A 26,475-nucleotide genomic window follows, 5' to 3' on the forward strand; every position below is an offset into this window, starting at 1 on the left:
GCACCGAGCAGGCTAGAGCGAAGAACCGTTTTGCAGTTTAGCACCATACCAGTAGTAAACCAACAAAAAACATCAGTTGAACGATAAAAACTATATATTGTTCTACAATACAGAAAATTTTCAAACCACATGCAAACCGCCCGGCAGAAATAAACCCGGCCACAGTCGGAGGAAAATGTGATTGTAAATTCAATTACAATGATTATCAGTGTACTCTTTTTATACCTGAAATAATCACACCTTTCGCCCACACAGTTCGCGATGTCGAGCGGGTTTTACCGGTCTTGTACAGAACAGGCTTCCCAACCGGCTTATTGCTGTTTAGGTTGCCACAATACACATTGATTCCACTACGGACGGTGTCCTATGGAAGCAAAATTAGCAAAGGCCACGCAGGTACAGTTTTGCCTACTTAAGCAGGGTTGCTTTTTTCCTCTATCCACCGAGAAAAGGCTATAATTTCAGGAGAAAAGCTTTTAATTAGTGTGGCCTGGCCTTCCGTTTCGATTTTCGAAATTAAGTATTGAGTTGTGTTTTTGCTCACTGTTGGAAGATGTTATTATCATGTTTATTGCTAAACGTGTTTTTGATTGAGTGTTTTGCGAAAAAGTTTTATATATTCAAATGTGTTATTAATGAAGAGGCGTGTACTTGATTGTAGTCAGAGTAAATAGAAGAATCGCATCGGACAGTGAATAATCCGTGTGTTGGTCACTCGTGAGATGATAATTCTAATGTGAGAATTATGTGAATGGTATTCGAACGATGATTTTTATTTCTGTTCTTGTTCCGGCTTTTTGGTGCTGCCTAACAAAATTGACCCATTGCGTTCACTGCCCATAATCGCATAATTGTAACATTTGCAAAATTGGTTGTTCGAGAAAATGACACTTTTATATTTTGACCTTAAATGCATTGTTCCCAATATATTATTGCAAATAGACGCTTTAAATAACCTTAGTATCATGAAGAAAGCACTATTTTACACTATGTATACATTGAACATTACTTTTGAAGCCAAATTAGTTAAAATTATTGCAACAATACTTTTCTGCCGTCACTTTTAAGGTACTTTAGGAATATATCACAAGGGAAAAGAAGTTTTTCTTGTTTTCAACAAACATGAGCTGAACATAAGAAACGGATCATCGGGGGTTGGCTACCGGACCAGAATAACCTCCGAGTTTCAAAGGATCCAGTTGTGGATTTGGATGGAAGCTTTTTCGACAAAAGACTTGAAAAAGTTAGGTAGTGTGACAATTATGCGGTTATTTACGCTATGTGACAAAACAACTTGGTATTTTTTACGACTTTTTTTTTTTCAAACAAACATAATTATATTTTTTCAAATGTAAAAAATACATACTATTTCAAGCATTTCCCAATGAAAAGCACGAAATCCATAAAATGTCGAATGTTACAATTATGCGATTACAGGCAGTTCAGTAGCAATAAATATCATGCTGCTCCAGAAAAGGCAGCTACCTCTTCTGACACAACTCTCTCTAATAAAATTCCAAGTACATAGTTTCAGTTTCGAAAATGCCAATTTTCAGTCTGCAGTTTTCGATTGCTTCTGAGGTGTAATGATTCAATGAACTATCATGGTCAGTCTGTCCTTGCGACATTCTTCAAGGAGTCTTATCTCAACTAGCAGGCAAAGGTTTTCTTAAGATGGAAAATTATCACGGTCCCTCCATGGCAATTTGCGACAAATCGTTCAATAAAAGAGCTTTTGAATGCGATCTTTTCACTGTATCCAAAAACCATATTACGGGACCCATACAAAACAGGCAAAATTGCGCGTACCAATCCTAAATATTAAACCAAGGTGATGAATGGCTTTGTTGATAATAGTCGAATAACGCTGCCTAAATGACGTTCGAGTGTCCAACAAAATACCCGACTCAGTTAAAACGTCCCTACGATGTAAAGAAGTGTCAGCAATGCGATAGTAAAATAACAACGGCTCATTGTGCTGGAAGCTGATCACGGTACCTATATTAAGAAATGTTCAACATCATATAGTTGCGTGGACATCAGTCGTTGAAAGAGTCGAATAACATTAGAAGTACTCAGCAGTTATCATGATTCACAATAATTTGGAAAATGTTTGTATCATCTACATACAATAATCATGTGCCGGGTGGTAGAAATTTAGTACCACCTTTAATGTACAACGGAAAACAGCAGCCCAAGAATACTACCCTGAGGAACACCAAAGCTGTTGCAAAACCAGACGGATTGCGACATTCCCAACTGAACAGCGATCTTTCGGTTGTGTAGATAAAAAGAGAGCTATTCTACCAATCCAGTTGAAGTCCCGAGCCTGTCGTGTTTGGCACAAAAAAATCCATGACCAAAAAGATCATAAGCAGCTTTTGGATCCATGTAGACAGCGTCATTCTGAAGATCATAATCCATACCGCGCAAGCAGAGTGATGTGAATTCCAACAAGTTAATGGAAACGGATCGACTAGGGTAAAACCCATGCTGAACAGTAGAAATATATATGGCTCTTTTGTGCTGAACATGAGATTATTATGGACTATCGTTTGGAAAATTTTTGAGCTAGCACACAAACATGACATTCCATGATAATGTTTATCATTTTGTTTATCACTCGTTTCTCTAAATCTGTGCATGCTATAATAAATCTTCCAGCATCTTTGGATTCAGCAGACGTTACTCTAGAAATAAAAAGTTTGAAAATTGGAGAGCTAAGTTGAAACCTACTGTGGGAGACTGAGAAAATCAGGTTTCCATGAAAATACGTACTTTAGTGAATTTAAACTCGTTTTTCTCAAAATATTTGCATGTTAAAATAAATATTTCATCGCGATTTTCTTATTTGAATTTTTATGAAAATACGTAGTTTTGTGATTTTGTACTGAAATAATTTAGAAACTCCAAAATTCACTCTTACATACCATATTTCATCTACCTGACATGATTTGATACATGGAGCAATTGATACGTATGAAAATTCCCAGTGTTTGCTCAATCTGCTAGAAAAATTACAAAAAAAAACACAGACATATTTGCATCTCACGAAAACGGGGAGGGGACCAGAGGGGTGTCATCTTCACCAAAACTTAGAGCAACTATTCCTCTTGAATAAAATTCCAAGTTTTCCTAAATCGGCCGTTCCAGTGCTGAGAACGAGCATTTTCAAAAAACAAGTTCCGTCCCGGGTCTTTACGGGTTAAAGGCAAAACATCTTAAGACAGGTCATCGAAAGACACTTTTCAACAAATTATACTAAAAATTATAAAATGTATAAAGGTGCTTTGTGGTAATTACTACATTATTTTGTATTGGTGTTCCGAAGGTAAGTGTCTGAAATATCTTTAACTGTCTTGAATTTTGTTTCTTTATAAATTCTCGTTAGGTTTGTCCTTAAAGCATATTCCGGTTCACGATTACAACAACAGACCACGTCATTAGAACCCATAACGATCCCAACCAAAAGGGAATCAGAAGCCTGGGCATCAGCGGCTAACGCAACTCGCCTGTTCCAATGTGGTTTTGCTGGACGTCACAACCGGTATTTGCTTAATAAAAGGTATATTTTGGCGTGAGAACATGCAGACAAATATTTTGTGTTACTGGACAGTCTACAACGTGTCGTTGATATATGGTTAGGTGTAGCTCTATTGAGCTATCATTCAGAAACGATCGAATTTTTCTGTAATGGTTAGCAAATCCTAAATATTGAACCAAGGTGATTGGATTGGATGATGATTATAATTTTGGGAGTTCCGTTGATGTAAATGGACTTAGTATAAATGTTACTAAATGCTCTGTCATAACGGACACCAGAAGAGTTCGACCGATATAATTTGACTACATGTTAGGACCTTACAATTCACAACGCGTAGAGAATGTTCGAGACCTGGGTGACACTATGGATTAGTCATTCAACATTCAACAACCATATCGATAGAGTGATAAAGGAATCGATGCAACACTTTGCTAAGACAGTGACTTACAGACATAGTTGACGTGGCTCTTAAATGTAAGCTTGTCGTCAACCATAAGCCCCAAGAGTTCAAAGATCGCTTTGAGGTAATGGTGCAGTCTCCCACTTTGACCACCGTACAGTGGGGCGACTTCATACAAAGGATGACCAAGCAAAAAAAAGTTTCGATAAATGCGGCAGAAACATGGTATTTACATAATTTTGGGGTGCTGAACACGAGTTTGGCATAATTTTTTTATTTGAGGCCGTTCATAAAGCACGTAATCCAATTTTCAATGATTTTACTGACTCTTTTTCCCTTAATTTTTTATTAAATAGTGTTATATATATGATCTTTGACCACAAGCAACGCCACTGGCCGTCCTCCTAACTGAAAAATATTACGTATTTTTGAACGACCCCTCAAATAAACCTAATTTTGCTAAAATATGCATGAATTTTTTTACTAAAATTAAAAAAAAGATTATACAAACGAATTACAAATCAAAGCAAGTATCATCTTCCTTTTCTTTTTATTCAAATTTATAACTGTGTTCAGATTCATCGTTAGCTCTCCCTGATTCAACAATTGTTCTCTTCAATATAAATATGACTTCTTCTGGAAGTTTTTTACAATTACTTTTCACCTTTTCAAAATAAGTGTTAACTACTGGATCTGTGGAAAAAATTAGATAATTGAATTTATCATGATTAGTATTTTTTCGATTATTTTTACGAGTGAAGTGCTCTCAGGCATATTTAATTACTTAGTTACTCTTCTTTTGAGCCTCTTCGGTCATCTTTCCTATAGATAGTATTGCGGTTTGATTGATATTGCTGACCTGAAGCATTGATTTGGTCTAACCCTTTTTTTTCTGGCTTCATACTGTGTTTTGAATCCAGATTTTTGTAGTGTTTGAATCGCAGCCGATATGAAATATAAATCATGCACTCAAAACAACGTATGCAACCATGAAGCAAAAATTTTCCGTAATTCAAGCAATCTTCGCTTACGTTCAATGACCGCATCTTTTCAATGTTGTTAAAGTCCAATATTGTAGCTTTACAAACAAAACAGCGTTGAGCAGAAGTTGTATTTGTTAAGGAATTGACGCATTTTCATCAATCATTGTTAGAAACAACAAGACTGAAACAAAGACAACACGTATTAATATAAATTTTTATTGATAAATTTTGTGATTTTTGTCCAAACTTATATTTTATCTTTCATGGATTAATGTCGGTATCGTAGATTTTCAGTATTGGAGTATTATGGTTTTGAATAAATTGAATCCTTGATAAAATTTCAAGTTTAAAAAATTACATAAAAAAATCTACTTTCGCATTTCTCACTAAAACGACAATTTGCGCAGTTTTGCGCTACAGCGGACAGTATGCATTTGAAAGCTAATTATTTTACCTATATTTTGGATGTAGTCACAAGCGTGGCAAACTGCGGCAACAAAACTTTTAGGCTGCTTTTCTACAAAAAAAACTATTTTCATTAATTTTTTCAGTGTCAGGCCCACTATGATTAAACTTTACAATATCTAATGAAAAAAATTTGTTTTGAACAGTATTTCGAACAACTTTTCCTTTGACACCAAAAAGATCCAAGCTATCATTGAAGCTGTACAGCGTTTCAAAGTACATAATGTACTTTTTATTTAAATTTTGTCAAAAAACGTCAATATGCCAAGCTTCGAAAAGTCATAAAAAATCAGATTTCTTGATACTTCACCCAAATTTTGGATTTAAGCACTTGAATGTTATAGCTTAAAAGGAAAAAAGTAGTGGGAGTAGTTGAAAATAAGTCTTTTTTAAAACGAATAATTTTCTTGGATGGAGTTGAAAGAGTTTTTTTGTGGAACACCCCTCCTTAAACTCAGTTTGTTGTCTTTGTTTTTTATTATAATAACGGTCTGTGAGAGCTCCGTGCTCTTAATTTACTACTTGTTTTCAAGATTCTTTATCTTAATTTTACCTTTATGCTTCAGTTATGAATCAGTTTCGTCGACTTTTCGTTTCTCATGATTTAGATCCTCTTGATTATTTCTTCCTGAATTCAACTTGAAAGTTGTAACAAAACTGAGGTTTTTTCGAGGTGTTCCGAGAAAAGCTGAATTCAAGTTCAACTATAAAGAATAACATTAAAATTATGCTTATATTATGTTACTGATTTTTCCTAATTTTTGACACTACTTTGCCATAGTTTCTATGTTTGCGTTATTTTCATTCCAATTCAAGCTTCTCTCAGTGTCTTAGCTTCTCATAATGTTCATTTAATTTCTATATGGATTAGCTATATGCTGCAGCCTCTGACAGAGCGAAAGGCATTGAACAAATTAATATACTTATGCTTGTATTTCACCTTACACATTTCGAGTATTTCGACTCAACACACAGTAGGCTCCATCAGCTGCTTAAAATAGGTCCCCCACCCTACTCTTAGTTATATGAGAATGTCTGATTTTGTGCCAAAAAATGGTCTCTTGTGGTAAATGTTACTTCTCTCATTCCATTCAAAGAAATCGGCGACTGAAGCGCATCGAGAGTTGGAAAAAAGTCGACGGAAATTAAAAAGTTAAACAACGTGCCGCGATCGGTTCCATTGCTTTAAAGACGGTAATTCCAATGTTGACGTCCGCGAAGGGAGGCCAAAAACCTTTGAAGGTGCTGAATTGGAGGAATTGTTGGATGAAGATCAATGCCACATTCAGGAACAGCTTGCTTCGATGTTCGGAGTTATCCGCCAAGGGGCCATCCACATACCACGTGTACAGCTTTGGGATGGGGTATGTGTAATGTCCACGGTCCATACAAAATTTTTCAATTTATATGAGCAGTTGTCCGGCGATCGGAATTTCTTCATCTATGCCTGTGATCTTTCGCCACGTGCTATTGACTTGGTCAAAAAACATAACCTCTACGACGAACAGTATATGAAAGCATTTCCGTGCGACATCACCAGCGATGATGGGGAGGTAAAAATCGTTTTAAATCTGTCCACATGGTATGTGAATGGCCCCCAAACGATTTCCAAGCGAATAAATACTTCGAAAATAGTTAAAAAAAAACAATGAACTTGAGTTCCTCATGATTTCAAGCCAAGGGACGTCGGCCGATCGATTAAAACCAAACTGGGAAACGTTATCGACTTCAATTGATACAAATATGCCAACCCGAGCGAAGTTTGATCATTTGGTGATATCTGCCAGATAACTTATTTTGTGTAGGGATAACTCGCTCAGTAATATTATTGATATCCGCTAAATATATTACTTTGATTCGATATAACAGACTTTGGTAATGAGATAACATAATATATTATTTAAATTTATTATGTTAACAGGGTGATATCTTCTATTATCGAAAGTTTTCTTCAAATGATGAAAACATCGTATAGCTTTAGGATGATTTAATGATCATGTTTTTTTTGGCTAAGATAATATTACATTGTGACTAATCACTAATCTATCTGCGTACTTAGTTTACAAACAGAAATATAGTTATTTCCTCTGTTATTATCTTCAACTGAAATCATGACACATTGTCGAATATTCTCGCTACATCTCTTAAAATGAAACTGGTTGCTTGGTTCGAACGAAAACATATTCACATGAAGTTGCTGTGTGACCAAATGATTACCAACAATATAAATATTGTTAGATATATCAGTGAGAATATGTTCTATACAAAAAAACATTTGTCCAATCAATATGTATGAATCGTCGTATCCGAACCGCGCACAAGCATTTCTTGTGCAATGTTGTATGCCGTTTAAGCTAAATTTCTCATGAAAGCTAAATTGAGTTTCCACGATCTGTTCTTCATTAACTATATCATCACTGAGGTGAAATATGCATTTTGAGTTGAACGTTATACGTGGAACTTTGCTTAAATTACAAATGCTGGTATACCAAGTTTCGATAGACTCGTTTTTAATTAATATATTATGGCAGATTTTGTTTAGTGAATATTTTTTACTTATTTGATTAACTGGATGATTATGACCTGTTCTGTACCTCAAAATTACACCATTAGTGCTTTCATATGGGAAAAGTGATGAATTCCAAAGTGCTCCAAACTTTCTTACGCAATCGGCAAGATGCTTCTGGATATGTACGTTAAAAACCATGTTTTCCTCTCCGTAGTAATTTTGAAAATCTCTTACGAAGCTGTTCATTTTCCTCTCGCAAAGAGAAATTTTTGTTTCCAACAGATATGAGCCAAGAAGCTCGTATATTGTACTTGAAAACAACATCGCGTGGTTTAAATATTTTTCTTCTAGAATACCAACGAAACAAGGGTACAGGTAATGGAACAAAAATCTTTCCCAATCACTGGCTTTGTTCTTCTGAATCGACCTCAGTTTTCCTGGATAACGTGGAAAACTACTAGGTGGACGAATATTTTCCATTCTCCTTTCTATTTCACCAAGCCGACGGCCAATATAGTATGGCTTATTATGATTATGACTCGCAGTGAATAAATCATACATTTGCCTTGTAACTCCAAGTAAAGAACTATGCATATAATCAGGACTGAACCCTAAAACAGAAGAGCATACATTTTTCAAAAAATAATAGTTATTATTTTCCCCATAATAATCATATACTATATCAAAGTGAGACAAATTTAAAAACACCGACAGTCCCTTGATTCCCATTTTTGGCTTTTTTGTTTGAAATACATCAATCATGATCTGTCGCGTCGAATGATGATTTCTTTTCTTATATGTTTTATAATAATATCTTATTTGATTATTTATAAGTTTCCCTTCATGAAGGCAAAGCGAACAACCGAATCTTCCATTGAATTGAGTACTTTTTTGCAATTTCGGTTTGGCAACTGAATCTACACAACATTGCAAAACAAACACTTTATATTCCTCTGTACCGATTTTTATTCCTTGCTGCAACTTTTTCATTTCATCCATAAATCCTTTGAAAAAAAAGGGACATGTCAGGATCTCCTTTGCTCAACCAAATTGCTGCTAAAATAATGTTATTTTTTGAAAATCGTAAGCGAGGCGGAAGATTATTTATCGTGAGAAATATTGGGTAACACGGTTTGTGGCCGGACCAGCGGTAGACAGCCGCACCATCTGTGTTTACTGATAATGCAATCAGTTTGCTAGTTTCTTGGTTTTGCAGAAGTTCGAACATTTTTCCTTTCGAAATATCACTAATTTTTGAGATATTTAAGGTATGTTTCTTTCACTTGATTTTCGACAGATAGCGTAATAAAATAATCAAGTTTTTGCTGCCACATTCCTGTATCGGACATCTAGTTTCTGAATTAGGCGGATCGTGACCAATCGCACAATGACAGTTCTCGCAAAAATAAACTCTACACGAGTCATATGGATCCGGGAACACGGAAATGAAAGATTCGACATTTTCTGGGAAACATTTAAATCCAAATACAACATTCAACATTTTCAACAAATCAACGAGCGCTTCCTGTGTTAGTGCATGTCTGAGATAAAAATTTAATACCATAAAAATAACGTCACCAGAATTCAAATCAGACACTATTTTAATTTGTTTTGAATTATTCTTCGTTAGCTGTAAATTCAATTATTAAATTCAAGATGGCTTTTACATATACTTTTTTGATTATAAAAAAAATTACGTTTTCGATTGTAGTAAGTCGAACTGCTTCGTTTACAAACACATCGCTCTCATTATCTTCTAGATCATACGACGAAATCTGCGAATTTATGGAGTTTCTGTTGGGTTGAATTATTGTCGACCTTCCTCTTGCACTTTGTTCGAATTCATTTATCATATTTTGTTCTTGACATTCGTTCGTGGAAATAATTGTATCGAAAACTGTTCCAACAGTTGATTCCTTCCATTTTGTCTGAAAAAGAGATATGCACCTATGCTAGGAAAAAGAAGTAGTATGGGAGTTGTCATCAATTTTATTCGAACATCACACTTACTTTTCGGCAATATTTTTCGTTGAAACACGCATTCGACAAATAATAATGCCGCTTCTGACGACTTCGCATATTGTAGTTAACTAATTTAGTTTTATTTTGTATAGTACTTCCTGAGTTGTAACGTCAAAAGGCAAGCTAGTTAACTTTTCTAGCATCAGAAAGAAACTTCAAAGTTTGTTTTTACCGCACACCTACACAAAAGCGACAAAGAATAAGGCCTGAAACATGCTGAACGCCAACGCGAGCGATGGGGCGAGATTCTTGCCGTAGGTAAATAACAGCCGTAAATAAAGCTGTTCATGAACCTACGGCAAAAATCTCGCACGATCGCTCGCGTTGGCGTTCAGCCTAGCAGAGGCCTAACTCCGTAAAAGCGAATACTGTCATCGTGAGAAAGGTGTATCTAAAACCCTGTATCATAAAATGTGGCAAGATTAATGGTATGATGGTAATGCAACACTTTTTGAAGATATTCAGATAAAATCGCACGTGGGTGAGTTTTGATTTTGAAGTTAATTTATGTACGTACATTTATTATCTTTATATGAAAAAAAAAACAATTCTATCGCGTAGCAGAAATTTGTTTACTTTATTTGGTTATTGATCAAAACGCTGTGTCACAAATTCGCCACACTCTTATTGTAGGGCCTTTGGTAAACTTGAAATAAAAACAACTGTGCATGTATAAAGTTGGTAAGGCAAGTCTTTAATGCATTAAAGCATGGTTTCTAGAACAAATACTACTAAGTATTGTAAGCTATTATAATATGAATACATATTGTTTTATAACTCGACGAGAATAGCTATGGATCAGAAATCTAAGCATTACTAATATTTATGTATTGAGCATGCGAGTCGCAAATACCCGTTGCTTCATGCATAAATTTGAACCTTACTTTTGCCTTTCTCCTAGAAAGGTATAGCATTCACTTGCAAAACCGAAAGTATACAAGTGCCCTAAAGGGTCGAATGGCATATATCACTCGACTCAGCTCGACGAGCTGAGCATTTTCTGTATGTGTGTGTGTGTGTATGTGTGTGTGTGTGTGTGTGTGTGTATGTGCAGATTTTTATTCTCACTCACTTTTCTCAAAGATGGCTGAACCTTTTTTCATGAAATCAATTGCAAATGAAAGGTCTTGTTGCCCCATAAGACCCTATTGAATTTTATTGTAATCGGATTTTTAGTTTAGAGGTTATGTTTAAAAATGTGCAAATCATGAAACATCAATATCTCAGAAACTACACAACCGATTTGAACAAAATTGGTCTCAAAAGAACGGGCCACCTAGAAAACCCTCAAGATTTGAATTGAATATGTGGTTCAAAAGCTATGAAAAGAAACGTGTTCTGAAGAATGTTCAATCTCACTCATGTTTCTCAGAGATGGCTGTACCGATTTTCATAAAATCAGTGTCAAATGGAAGGTCTAATTGCCCCATAAGACCCTATTGATTTGTTTTGCAATCGGACTGTTACTTTGCCTGTTGTGTTTAAAAATGTGAAATCTAGCTATGCAAAGGAACATATTCCGAAGACTACTTGGACTCACTCAATTTTCTCAGAGATGGCCGACCCGATTTCCACAAAATTAGTGTCAAATGAATGGTCTAGCTGCCTCAGACGACCCTATTGAATTTTACTGTAATCGAACTGTAACTTCATTTATAATGTGCCGACTTGTGAAAATTATTGTACTTGTGAAACTTCATTATCTCAGAAACTACACAACCGATTTGATTATTATTATCAGATGAGCGGGCTAGTTAAGGGTTAACTGATGAATCATGATTGAACACGTGGTTTCAAAGTTTAGCTGCCCTACACGTTCCCATTTCATTTGATTATAATCGAACTTAAGCAACCGTTATGTATTAAATTGGTGATAAAACAACGAAAGTCTATTATCTCAAAGATTACATGACTTATTTGAACATAACTAGTGTCATACGAACGAGTCATCTCTCAAACTTACAAATAACAAACTTCATAACAATTTGATATGTGGCTCAAAAGTTATGGGAATGGAAGAAATTCAAAGACTATATTTAAAACTATACCTGCTTTGATCGATATATGTGGCCTCAACATAATTTAAATGTGGTGTCGTACTATTTGAACGTTCCAAGTTCATTGATTCCTTGCGGTTTGTTAAATTTTCACGTCGATCGGTTCGGTAGTTTTCGGGCCTATATGGATCAGACAGACAGACAGACTTGACTGCATTTTTATATGTAAAGATTACAACATCAATATTTCAGAACCTAAAGAGTGAATATACATTTAATGGATTGAGCGTTCATGTAAATCTATTTTTACAAATAAAAAATTGGATGAGAAAGGCTGGGTCTGACCGCAAGGTGGATTAATTTAGGTTTTTATTTTCATTTCTCATCACTACATTATTCATTTTTTAAAGTAACATGTAAGGTATAGTGTACCAAAGTTTTACAGAAATTAAATAAATGAAAATGTCCGTATGAAATTGTATACACACATACAAATGTCCGTTTAAAATTAATTAATCAGTCATGCCAGATATACATATATGTCTAAGCTGTTGAATTCATGTATACACCATTTGACTGAAAAAGACAATGTATTTGCTGATACTGATGTTGATTCCGCGTGCGCTATATCAGCTGTCAAGAACTTTGTGCAAAAACTTTTGTTTCATTCGCGAGCAGTTATTTTTCAACAAAATTTCTGGCACCGCTGAACCTCACAACAGCATGATGAAAGTGAACGCGATCTCAAGAATTTTATAGTTGTTATTATATATATATATATATATATATATATATATATATATATATATATATATATATATATATATATATATATATATATATATATATATATATATATATATATATATATATATATATATATATATATATATATATATATATTTATATATATATATATATATATATATATATATATATATATATATATATATATATATATATATATATATATATATATATATATATATATATATTATATATATATATATATATATATATATATATATATATATATATATATATATATATATATATATATATATATATATATTCCTCGTGACAAGTCATAAGAAAATGGGCCGTAAAAAAGGTGTGTGTGGTAAAAAACGCATCCAGCAACTTGCAGTTGACAAAAATTCCCAACTCATTCGATACATGCTTAGAGGCACTAAAGTGAGCTCTGTTGTGTAGTTATCGAACGTAATGTCCTTTCTTGTAATAAAGCTCACACCAGTTTATTATCTCTTTGGAGAGATGTTTCCTATTCCATCGCGGTGTTTTTCTGCCTGCTCCCCAGATATACACGATTCGCTGCTCTCTTCAAGAAAGCGCGTCGCTTTATCCATCAGTGTGATGGCAGTTGTTTTCGCAGCGATAAATATTCTCCTACACGCTAGTGATTATCCGAAGAGAAACGATAAGCCTGCCCATCGCTAGCTAAAACTTTGTCCTATGTTTTTGGCAGAGTTTGTATACCGTTACGGTTACGGTGTTCGTTTATTGAGGCTATCCAAGAATTGATCAATTTTTCGATGTCTGGACAATATGGTGGATGAGGTAGGGCTTCCAATTTTATCGGTTGCATGTAACTTTCAACGGCTTTAACAGTATGAGGCCGAGCGTTGCCATGCAGTTAAATCACTTTTTTCTCTTCCTGTACTGTGGTAGTTTTTCGTGCAGTGCTTCCCGAGTAAAGTTCTATAACTAATAAATTGCAACACATGTTATCCTAGTATCGCCAAAACTGATAATAAAAGTTGTCAAAAGTTTTTATGAATTAAGCGACAACATAACAAACTCAATAACAAAAAACTACAGGACAGGATTCTTAATATTAACATATTATGTTATCATAGATAACATCTAATTAACATAAATTGAATCATTTTTCAACGATATTGATACCATAAACAGTTATCAGTTTGTTATTGGGATAACAGAAATACTATAACAGAATCAGTATTTCAGGAGTTTTCTGGATAATATTTTAGGTATAATACAACTAGTTATTGGGCTGCTATCCAAATTAGTTTTTTTATTCAAAGAAATTAAAATTTGGATTTGTTTTGATTTGTATTTGCCTGTAATCTTTAATCGAATCTTTTGAAAATTATAAATATTTATTGGATGTCTGTATATTTTTACCGAGTCGCATCTCGAAGCGAGTTCGCTATTACTCGTGTCATTATTCGATTTCCACCTTGAGCTTTTCTTGATGAAACTGCTGGTCCATCTCTCATATGCATTCTTCTTTCAAAAAGACGATCTGAGGAGGCAAATCAAAAAACAATTGAGCAAACATAAAATATTTTGGTTGATATACTTATACCTTTTATGTAATCTACCTTCTCCTTTTCTAATGGAGTTCGCATAACATATGGCTCAGATATCCCTGATTTTGAGCTTCCAGCAGGGTTATTGGACCTTCTTCCGGTGACGCTTCGCCCTAAAAATCCTGCAGGCCATAGTGTGCACATTAAAAATTTTGTAAATAAATAGTCACTGTCGCCGGCCTCAGTCGAGAATTTTAGAAGGCGATCGTTGTTTGGTAATCCTTCGATTTCTGTAAATGGTTTTTCCTGTACAAGCATTAAATTTGATGTTGAAGAGTTTTGTAAGCGAAGATTTGCGTTTTTGAGCTCTACGTTTTGCTTTTTAATTTTTTTATATTTTTTCATCACTTTTGTTAACTTTTCCAAGGCCTTCTGTGTGTTATTGTTTGCATCTTTGAACTCTTTAATTTTGATTTTAAATTTTTTATTCTTTTCTTTTAATTTGTTCACTTGCATTGACAAACCATCACAATCATCTAAAAAAAAGGTACTATAATAGTAAAAAATTTTTATCTCTCCGGTAATATACAAACCATTTAAACACTGCTCAGATATCATCGGTGCTGAATGTTCTTGATGAAAATCGACGACAATTAGAGGAGCATCAAATTCAATTTTATTTGCATCAAGAGATGAATCAATTTCTATCTCTGTTGCTTCAATGATGACTTCCGAAGAACAGTGCAAATGTTAAGCTGTTCCCTGTATCTGGGGGTTTTCCTCAAAATCATTCGGAGTCGCAGAACGCTTAAAGCATAAACATAGGTTAGGTTTTTCATGAATTTATTTTTCGGACAAATTACCTTCAGTTCCGGAATATTTTGAGCTGTATAGATTGAATTTTTGTCAACTGCAAGTTGCTGGAAGCGTTTTTTACCACACACACCTTTTTTACGGCCCATTTTCTTATGACTTGTCATATATATATATATATATATATATATATATATATATATATATATATATATATATATATATATATATATATATATATATATATATATATATATATATATATATATATATATATATATATATATATATATATATATATATATATATATATATATATATATATATATATATATATATATATATATATATATATATATATATATATATATATATATATATATATATATATATATATATATATATATATATATATATATATATATATATATATATATATATATATATATATATATATATATATATATATATATATATACATATATATTCCTCGTGACAAGTCATAAGAAAATGGGCCGTAAAAAAGGTGTGTGTGGTAAAAAACGCATCCAGCAACTTGCAGTTGACAAAAATTCAATCTATACAGCTCAAAATATTCCGGAACTGAAGGTAATTTGTCCGAAAAATAAATTCATGAAAAACCTAACCTATGTTTATGCTTTAAGCGTTCTGCGACTCCGAATGATTTTGAGGAAAACCCCCAGATACAGGGAACAGCTTAACATTTGCACTGTTCTTCGGAAGTCATCATTGAAGCAACAGAGATAGAAATTGATTCATCTCTTGATGCAAATAAAATTGAATTTGATGCTCCTCTAATTGTCGTCGATTTTCATCAAGAACATTCAGCACCGATGATATCTGAGCAGTGTTTAAATGGTTTGTATATTACCGGAGAGATAAAAATTTTTTACTATTATAGTACCTTTTTTTTAGATGATTGTGATGGTTTGTCAATGCAAGTGAACAAATTAAAAGAAAAGAATAAAAAATTTAAAATCAAAATTAAAGAGTTCAAAGATGCAAACAATAACACACAGAAGGCCTTGGAAAAGTTAACAAAAGTGATGAAAAAATATAAAAAAATTAAAAAGCAAAACGTAGAGCTCAAAAACGCAAATCTTCGCTTACAAAACTCTTCAACATCAAATTTAATGCTTGTACAGGGAAAACCATTTACAGAAATCGAAGGATTACCAAACAACGATCGCCTTCTAAAATTCTCGACTGAGGCCGGCGACAGTGACTATTTATTTACAAAATTTTTAATGTGCACACTATGGCCTGCAGGATTTTTAGGGCGAAGCGTCACCGGAAGAAGGTCCAATAACCCTGCTGGAAGCTCAAAATCAGGGATATCTGAGCCATATGTTATGCGAACTCCATTAGAAAAGGAGAAGGTAGATTACATAAAAGGTATAAGTATATCAACCAAAATATTTTATGTTTGCTCAATTGTTTTTTGATTTGCCTCCTCAGATCGTCTTTTTGAAAGAAGAATGCATATGAGAGATGGACCAGCAGTTTCATCAAGAAAAGCTCAAGGTGGAAATCGAATAATGACACGAGTAATAGCGAACTCGCTTCGAGATGCGACTCGGTAAAAATATACAGACATCCAATAAATATTTATAATTTTCAAAAGATTCGATTAAAGATTACAGGCAAATACAAATCAAAACAAATCCAAATTTTAATTTCTTTGAATAAAAAAACTAATTTGGATAGCAGCCCAATAACTAGTTGTATTATACCTAAAATATTATCCAGAAAACTCCTGAAATACTGATTCTGTTATAGTATTTCTGTTATCCCAATAACAAACTGATAACTGTTTATGGTATCAATATCGTTGAAAAATGATTCAATTTATGTTAATTGGATGTTATCTATGATAACATAATATGTTAATATTAAGAATCCTGTCCTGTAGTTTTTTGTTATTGAGTTTGTTATGTTGTCGCTTAATTCATACAAACTTTTAACAACTTTTATTATCAGTTTTGGCGATACTAGGATAACATGTGTTGCAATTTATTAGTTATAGAACTTTACTCGGGAAGCACTGCACGAAAAACTACCACAGTACAGGAAGAGAAAAAAGTGATTTTACTGCATGGCAACGCTCGGCCTCATACTGTTAAAGCCATTGAAAGTTACATGCAAACGCTAAAATTGGAAGCCCTACCTCATCCACCATATTGTCCAGACATCGAAAAATTGATCAATTCTTGGATAGCCTCAAAAAACGAACACCGTAACCGTAACGGTATACAAACTCTGCCAAAAACATAGGACAAAGCTGTAGCTAGCGATGGGCAGGCTTATCGTTTCTCTCCGGATAATCACTAGCGTGTAGGAGAATATTTTTCGCTGCGAAAACAACTGCCATCACACTGATGGATAAAGCGACGCGCTTTCTTGAAGAGAGCAGCGAATCGTGTATATCTGGGGAGCAGGCAGAAAAACACCGTGATGGAATAGGAAACATCTCTCCAAAGAGATAATAAACTGGTGTGAGCTTTATTACAAGAAAGGACATTACGTTCGATAACTACACAACAGAGCTCACTTTAGTGCCTCTAAGCATGTATCGAATGAGTTGGGCATCTAGGTGGGAAAGTACATAGTGTTGTTTACTTGGCATCTCAGAACTGAAGAAATATCAATACAGCTGCCCGTACGCATGTTAGCTCTTTGAATTCTATCGTATTCATCTCAGAAGTGTTCACCGCGGTGTACTTCTGTGTATTGTGTTTTGCACATCTTCATCTTAAAGAGACAATAGTTTTCTTCACTCTTAACAACTGCGAGCTTACATTCAATGTGCATCACACCATCTGCTGTAGAGCGAGCGCAGAGTAACAGTTTCTCTGACGAAAAACGCTCCTAATTTGACAGAGTAAAAACCCAGTGAAACTCTTGTAAATAGGGCAATTCTCGCTGAAACTAGGCCACTAGGTGCACAAGATCTTTCAAATCTGATATAAATGCACATAGTTATTAGAAATAGAGAAAAAATGATAATGCCTATTTTGTTTGATCAAAATTGTTGACCCCTTGGTCACCAAGGGGCGAAACAGTTTTCAGGAAAGTTGAAATTTCAGTAATTCTTGATGTATTATTTGAGCTATTTCTCTAAAATTTGTTATGTGAAGTACTACAAGCAGCGCTTTTTTGTAAAGGAAAGTGATAGGGCTTTCATTTCAAAGCGATCATAATTTAGGCCGCCATCTTGAATTTGGCCGCCATCTTGGATTATATCAGAAAAATGCAATTTTGACCGTGTTCGCAACTACCGATTTTCGATCTGAGACCAGCATTAGAAAGCTGAGAAAAAATGCTACAAGATGCAAGAAAAAAATTAGGTGAGCATCAGTGGTAAACCATCAATTGAACCTATTTTCCAAGCTGAGTTTCAAAATATTCAACGTATACCGCGCGATCAACGTAGTAACCTGTCTACTGAGATCAAGTGAATGCACATGTTATAACCCTACTAGCTCCGTATACCATGAGCGATTGATGCTACAACTAGTACGCCACTACCGTTTTTTTGAGTTTAGTGAGAATAATGGATACAACACTAGCATGTTTGATACTAACAAAGTGATTGAGGTGAGGTTTTTTTTATTCCTGGGCAGTTCCACAAAAAATGTCTCAGTTTTAATATTTTATTTATACTGTCATTTTCAATATGGCTGAAACTTTGCATTGACGTTTCTATAGGCAGAAAATGCCGTTTTGTGTTACTGGTTCAATTTTTTGGAGCACGAATCATTTTTGAGAAGCTATTGAAAATGCTATTTTGGGAAGGTATTGATGATTACAAATATTTTCAGAGCCAAAACGGTTTGTTTGATCGATACGACGTCTTCTATAAAGTTGTAGATAATATTTTCATCTCTCCGAAAAAATATACACTTTTGAATATTTTTTTTTTTTTTTGAAAAAATATAAAAGAAAAATGTAAAATTATCGTCAGGTTTAACCTATTAACGTCCGGGGGGTTAATGAAGACATAGAGGAATAATCTTTTGCAGGAAGATGCTGCATTATGAAGAACCATCATGCAAAAAATTAACGGTCTAGGACATCATCTACCCCCGGACGATAATAGGTAAAACCTGACGATAATAGAGCCGATACCTATCTAAAAAAGCTCATTTTTTTAAATCTATTTTTTTTAAAAATTTGCAAAAGATTACCTAAACAATGCAACCAAAGAAAATGTTATTGTGTATATTTTTTCGGAAAGACAAAATTACTATCTACAACTTTATCGATGACGACATATCGATCAAACAAACCTTTCTGTCCCTGAAAATATTTGTAATCATCAATACCTTCCCAAAATAGCATTTTCAATAGCTTCTCAAAAATGAGTCGTGCTCCAAAAAGTAAACCAATAGCATCTATGCAAAGTTTCATTCAAATTAAAAATGAGAATATGAATAAAATATTAATTCTGGACATTTTTTGTGGAACTGCTCAGCAATAAAAAACCTATCACTTTGTTAGTATCAAACATGCTAGTGTTGTATTCATCATTCTCACTAAACTCAAAAAACCAGTAGTTGCGTACTAGTTGTAGCATCAATCAATCCTGATATATGGAGCTAGTAAAGTTATAACATTCAACCTGTCTCAGTAGACAGGTTACTACGTTGATCGCGCGGTATACGTTGAATATTTTGAAACTCAGTTTGGAAAATAGGTTCAATTGACGGGTTACCACTAATGCTCACCTATTTTTTTTTCTTGCATCCTATAGCATTTTTTCTCAGCTTTCTAATGCTGGTCTCGGATCGATAGTTGCGAACACGGTCAAAATTGCATTTTTTTTATATAATCCAAGATGGCGGCCAAATTCAAGATGGCGGCCTAAATTCTGATCACTTCAAATGAAAGCCCTATCATTTCTCTTCACAGAAAAGTGCTACTTGTAGTACTTTACATAACGAATTTTAGAGATATAGCTCAAATAATACATCAAGAATTACTGAAATTTCAACTTTTCGGAAAACCGTTTCACCCCTTGGTGACCAAGGGGTCAAAAAATTCGATCAAACAAAAATGGCATTATCATTTTTTCGCTATTTCTAATAACTATGTGCATTTATATCAAATTTGAAAGACCTTGTGCACCTAGTGGCCTAGTTTCAGCGAGAATTGCTCAATTGCTCATCCGCGCACGCAAGAAAAATGAAATAAATTGCTCGGCGGCCAACTGAGCATTGCGTTACCGTTCTCATCGCTCTGGGGTGCGGCAGAAACAGTATAAAATCGAACTTTCTGCAGAATACGCACCCATGGTGAGTTGCGAATCTTCCTATAATATTGAGTTCGAAAACGGTTAGGATGTGGCTTCAATGTGAACCTAAATGTTTTGATATTTGGCCAACTTCTCTTCTATTGAAGGAGAAGCTAACGAAAACTGCTCCCTCTTAGGGAACATACTTAAATGACGTAGCATTTTTTTCATGATCTTTAAGCCCTCCTCCCCCCTCGTAGCATTTGGTCACAAAACCTAAACCCCCCTGAAAAAAAACGTAGCATTCGAACACCCCCCCCCCCCTGCTCCACTTCTGAAAAAACGCACAGAAATACGTGCAGTCAGGTATTTTACGCGGAGGTTTTTGTGAGGTTTTTTTTACGCGGATTTTTTAATTAACGCGGATTTTTGAAATAGCGCGTTTTTTCGGAATAACGCGGTTTTTTTACGAGGTACGTAATAAAAACCTGACTGTTGTAACATACAAACAAAAAATATCTGAAAAAAAAACTGTGTCTAATTCAATTTATTTACAACTTATAGACTCGTGAGTGTATTTTCTGCTTCGAAGGGCTTGTGTTTTGGTATATGGATTTCCCACAATTACGGTTCACTTTTGTGTCTCATGTTATTTAACTCAGTTAAACTGACGGTTCGAAAGCATGTAACTTTTTGCAGTAAAATATGCCATATTTGCTAGCTTTGAACACAGGAAACGTCGTTCTTATTCCTACACAGTACCAAAATATTAAATTTACAGCTAATACAAATGAATGCACATAGCAGTTTCTGGCACATAAAGTGAAAATCATATACATTTTCACACCGTTAATAATGCACAATACAGAACCGTTTTAAGCCATGTAAATTTGTACGTTAAGTGATGTGAACTTAAAGCTTTGAAAATAAATATGCATGCAAATTAACAATATATTCATTTATATTGCATGTGAATATAATGCCACACGGAATATTACATGGTTTCTAATGCTCCATTTATGTGCATTTAAAGAAATGTAATTTTTTTTTACTGTGTAGATTGATGTGTTTTTTATAAGCGTGAAATATTGTCTTCCAGAATCTATCAAAATATTTGTCGTATTTCTTAATCAGCGTAGGTGGCACGCTCATCATTTATAAGGTTCATATGTGATATAATCGCTAACTCTCGTGCAAAAAATAACTCATACACAAAGATCAAGGTAAGTTCTTCACGATTCATCAAAATGTTGAAGGATAATAACGATTTTTCTGTAAAAACTAGTTATTTTCTGAGTGTTTTATAATAGGGACCGAGACAAGATAGTTCTCTATAAATATGGACCACTCCGATTCAAATGTAATTCTCACCATTTGAAACACCCTCTCAACTTCTATTGAGCTTTAAACGGAAGCTAAACAGTGCTGAGCCTATGAAAAATATTATTTCCAAGGCACGAGGGACAGGAAAGCTACGTAAAGCGGGAAACTGTTATGATGTACCGTATACAATGGTTCATTGCTACCTTCGGAAGCAACAGACCTGGATTCTCGATCTAACCGCAATCTCGAAAGCCACATAAAATGTGGCCAGGCCATGCGGGATCTTTCATACGATTTGAAACATGTTATTTCTTCAAATTACATAATTTGAATAAGGTTTATTGAAAGAATTCATTGCCAAAAGCTGTTTTAATTTTGCTGATTCATAATGTGATGCGAATTGTGTCATGACCAGAACCGCTCTCAAAAGTGATCCATAGTTGTGTAATTGGTGAGTTAGCTGATTTTTGTATTCAAAACAGATTGTGTGTTTGGAAATCCAAGTGTTTGTTTATGGAGCAGAGCTTTTAGAAGATTTCAGAATGCCACAGATAAAAACATTTCGACAGATCTCGCTGCAATACTTTGTGCAATGTTTTAGTGTATTTTTAGAATACATTTTTCCTGCAAAAAAATCAGTCTTAAAAAAAATGCTACGTCGATTTTACTACAACCCCCCCTCCCCCCTTGTCACAGCTTGTCACAAAATGATGATATCCCCCCTCCCCCCATAAATGCTACGTCATTTAAGTATGGTCCCTTAATAAATGTTTATCCCTAACATGTGATGATAAAGAGTGAAAAGGAACTCTGCGACTGAAATACTCTACGCCTAAATGTGGATAATTACTCACTCTGTGTGAGAGAAAGTCAGGTAGAAAAGGAAATTTGGGCAAAAATCAAGGGAACGGAAAAAGCCTGATTGTCACAAAAGTGATTTACCACTCTTGTTTCGCTCAGCTGTGGTGCAAATGTATAAATTTTTTGCGAGCAACAGAAATGCAGCACAAAGCAGAAGCGAAACGCATGATGCAAATCGTTTCTGCACGAAGCGCTTATGCTGGTCAAGAAGTGATCGGTGAATATTCACGCTGCTCTTTCTTCATATTGCACAATGACCGAAAATTCGGATTTGCGGTCAAAATTTTTCGTGTGTGTTGAATTGTTGGTTTTCTACTGTAGATGATTTTGTCATATAAGAAAAGTCTTGCAATGACAATGAGCTGTCTATGAACTACGTAATCTGGAGGTAATCTTATATTTATTTTGAAAACCAAAAATAAGTTTTCAATGTAAACAAAAGAAAAAATTATTGTACGTTCACTTAATGTGTTTTAGACCAAATTGCTATGATATACAAGGAATTTTGCTGATAAAAATTTAGAACGTTTAAAGAAAAATTAACACATGCAGGAAAATGAATTTTGTTCAATCATCTTTTTCTACAAAAACACAAATTTTCTGCAACCATTTTTCATAGATTTCTGAAAAGCACAAGTAGGGCTCTCAGGCACACTATCAGGAACTGTGTTTATACGTGCTTACATTTGATGTTTTGATGGTCAAAATCATGAAAATTATACATATTTTTTATGTGGCCTACGACAGACTTTATGGGGTTAAAATCCTCTAGGCAGCTTTAGTAGGATTTTTTTATTTCAATATAATCAGAAAAACTATTTTTCCTCATTTCTGAAAGAGGTAGCTTTGGAGGCGTTTTTCAACATAAACCGTTTCATGTATCAAGATTTCGTTCAGAAATTATGAAAATATAGATAGAAAACTACAAAACCATGTGCTTAAAACTTCCTGAATATGAAATTCCCATTTAAGGGGGGACCCTACTCTGGAAAGTTGAAAAATAATGAATTTTCGTGATATTTTTTTCGGATGTTTAGAGAAAGGTGAGGTGTTCGGGCATTCCGGCTATGGATTAATGTATATTTGAAGATGTATTTTGTGTACCGTGGGTGCAAATATAGTGAGTATTACGCTATTGGCAGTGTTTTTCTCGAAACCATATTTTTTCAACTGGTGGTAAGTTTTCCTCAGCATCTACTGAACCGATTTTGCTGAATTTTTTTTTAACATGTAAAAAAGGATTATCTAACTTGTTTCATAGCCGTTTTTTGATATCTGAGTTTTTCAATGTTTTATGATTTTTTAAATATGGATTTTTCATGAAAAAAAAACAATTTTATTACTAAAATGGCCGCCATTTTGTCAATTTTTGGAATTTTCAAAAACGGCTACGTAACAAGATAGATAATATGTTTCTATATACTGAAAAAAAATTTCAGCCCGATCGGTCTACTAGAAGCTGAGAAAAACTTACCACCAGTTAGGTACTTATTTAGAGAGAGCATCCACGTTCCCAGCTGCCAACAGTGTAATACTCACTATATTTACATTCACGACATGGAAAATACCTTAATCAATAGCCAAAATAGCCAAACACTTCACTTTACTCTAGACAGCCAAAAAAAAATATGAAAATTCATGATTTTTCGACCTTCTAGAGTAGGGTCCCCCTTAATAATTTTTGTCGCTCCTGGATATCGGGACCGTGTATTAAGGAGAATACTAAGCCTGTCCAATACTTTGAATGACTTATAGGTAACTATTTTCTCGAAATAATGAATTTTTCATTAAAAAAAACAGTGCGAACTTAGTTGCGTGCCTAATAACAACGGGAAAATAAAAAATAAATTTACCATCGTATATAAATGAATGAAAATTATTATCGAGATATCTCAAGACAGTCGAAACCGTGTACAATATCATGCGCAGAAGATGATATTTAATCGTAAATCATGCCTGACTGATTTGCGATTTCAGGCTTTGAATCATAAAACAGTGGAATAAATCATTTTCAGTCGGATATTACCATACATCGATACTTATATCAATTATTTCTTTGTACGTACATCGCACTCAAATCAATTCGCATACAGTCAGGTTTTTTTTCTACGCGGGGGATACGTACCTCGTAAAAAAACCGCGTAAAAAAACTGCGTTAATTCGAAAATCCGCGTGAAAAAACCGCGCTAATTCAAAAATCCGCGTTAATTCAAAAATCCGCGTAAAAACACGTTTTTTTTTTTAAATCCGCGTAAAGTAGTCCATCAAGAAGGGCTTTAGAAAAAACGAGACGCTCTAGAACCAGTATTTAAAATTGTCCTCTTTGATGGTCATTCCGGATCTTTCGGTGGGCGGAGAGTATTTTTTGGACTAGTCTAGTCTAGTCTAGTCTACACTAACACAGCCAGTACTTGAAAGGATCCTGGAAAATGATATCCACCATTTTGAAAATGGTTTCCATACATTTTTCTTGTCAACGGCCAGGCCTACTGTGTAGCGCAATATAATACAAAGTAATCTAAGAACGGGGACAATCCGTACCAACCGATCCGTATGTAAGACGTAATATACCTTATTCGTTGGGAGTGATAAAGCTAGGAAAGTACACTCCTTTGTTGACCAATCCGGGATGGAACATAGGTATTTCCTCCTAATGTTCGGGTTTCGAAACCAAGGATATAGCGCCTTCACTCGCTTCAACTGTTACGGTTGGAACTTGAGTACTAACTTTAGTCCTAGCATTTTCAGCTTATGGTTACAGCACTATTACTCGCTCTCTGAAAGGAATATGGATTATTATTATTATTTATAAAATAACGACAGCCCTTTCGTCAAATGCCAATTGTGCATTCTGTAGATAAATCAAATAGTGATAAATAACAACAAACCTAAATTAATCCACCTAGCGGTCAGACCCAGCCTTTCTCATTCAATTTTTTATTTGTAAAAATAGATTTACATGAACGTTCTGAAATATTGATGCTGTAATCTTTACTTATAAAAATGCAGTCAAGTTTGTCTGTCTGTCTGATCCATATAGGCCCAAAAACTACCGAACCGATCGACGTGAAAATTTGTATGTAGGGGTTGTTGGTGCCGATAAAGGTTCCTATGATAGTTTGAGACCCCTCCCTCTTCTGGAAGGGAGGGGTCCCATACAAATGAAACATAAATATAGGCACAACTCAAGAACAAACCAAGCAAATGAAACCGAATTTGGCATGTGGATGTTACCCCTTAAACTAATATGTCCATAATAGTTGGATGAAACACAAATTTGTGCACATCTCAAGAACTAATCAACCAAATGGAACAAAATTTGGCAGGTAAATGTTTTTAGTGGTAACAAATATGTACATAATGGTTTGAAACCCGACTCCCTCTTCTATAAGGGAGGGATCCCATGATAATGAAACACAAATTTCGCACAGCTAAAGAACCAATCAAGAAAATACAACCAAATTTGGTATGTGAATGTTTTTAGAGGTAACAAATATGTCCATAATGGTTTGACACCCCTCCCTCTTCTGGAAGTACATGTTTCTTCACGAATTTCTGCACATCTCGCGAACTAATCAACTAAATGGAACCATATTGGCAGGTGAATGTTTTTAGTGGTAACAAATATGTTCCATAATCGACCTCAGACAACATTTTGGATTGTAAGATGGCAACTTCCGGTTTCTGGAAAACAGCCGAAAATGGCCGATTTCCACCCAATATAATAATATCCGGATCTAGAATAATACACAGGAGCTAAAATCGACCACAGATAGCATTTTAAATTCTAAGATGGCGACTTCCGGTTTCTGAAAACAGCAGAAAATTACCAAATACCACCCAATATGAGTTTTTCTTTAACCAGTATGCCGTCAAATCCAGAAATTGTCTCCAAATGCCATTATGAAATCCAAAACGGTGACTTCCGGTGTTGGAAAAACAGCGGCAAATGACCAAATACCACCCAATATGGGTATTTCCGGAACCGTAATGATGCACTGGAGCCACAA

The 26,475-nt window shown here is 34.5% G+C and overlaps 1 protein-coding gene across 1 annotated transcript in view; it reads left to right on the forward strand.

Annotated features, from left to right (window-relative positions):
* The first annotated feature begins 279 nt into the window (after positions 1–279).
* Positions 280–26,475, forward strand: part of LOC129724557 (uncharacterized) — a 31,692-nt gene continuing 5,496 nt past the window's right edge. Inside the window, exon 1 of the mRNA XM_055679545.1 lies at positions 280–396. Coding sequence (XP_055535520.1) covers positions 367–396 — 30 coding nt within the window. The 5' untranslated portion in view covers positions 280–366. The remainder of the gene's footprint in view (positions 397–26,475) is intronic.

Source organism: Wyeomyia smithii, chromosome 2, assembly GCF_029784165.1.
Source record: "Wyeomyia smithii strain HCP4-BCI-WySm-NY-G18 chromosome 2, ASM2978416v1, whole genome shotgun sequence".
NCBI classification, from domain to species: domain Eukaryota; kingdom Metazoa; phylum Arthropoda; class Insecta; order Diptera; family Culicidae; genus Wyeomyia; species Wyeomyia smithii.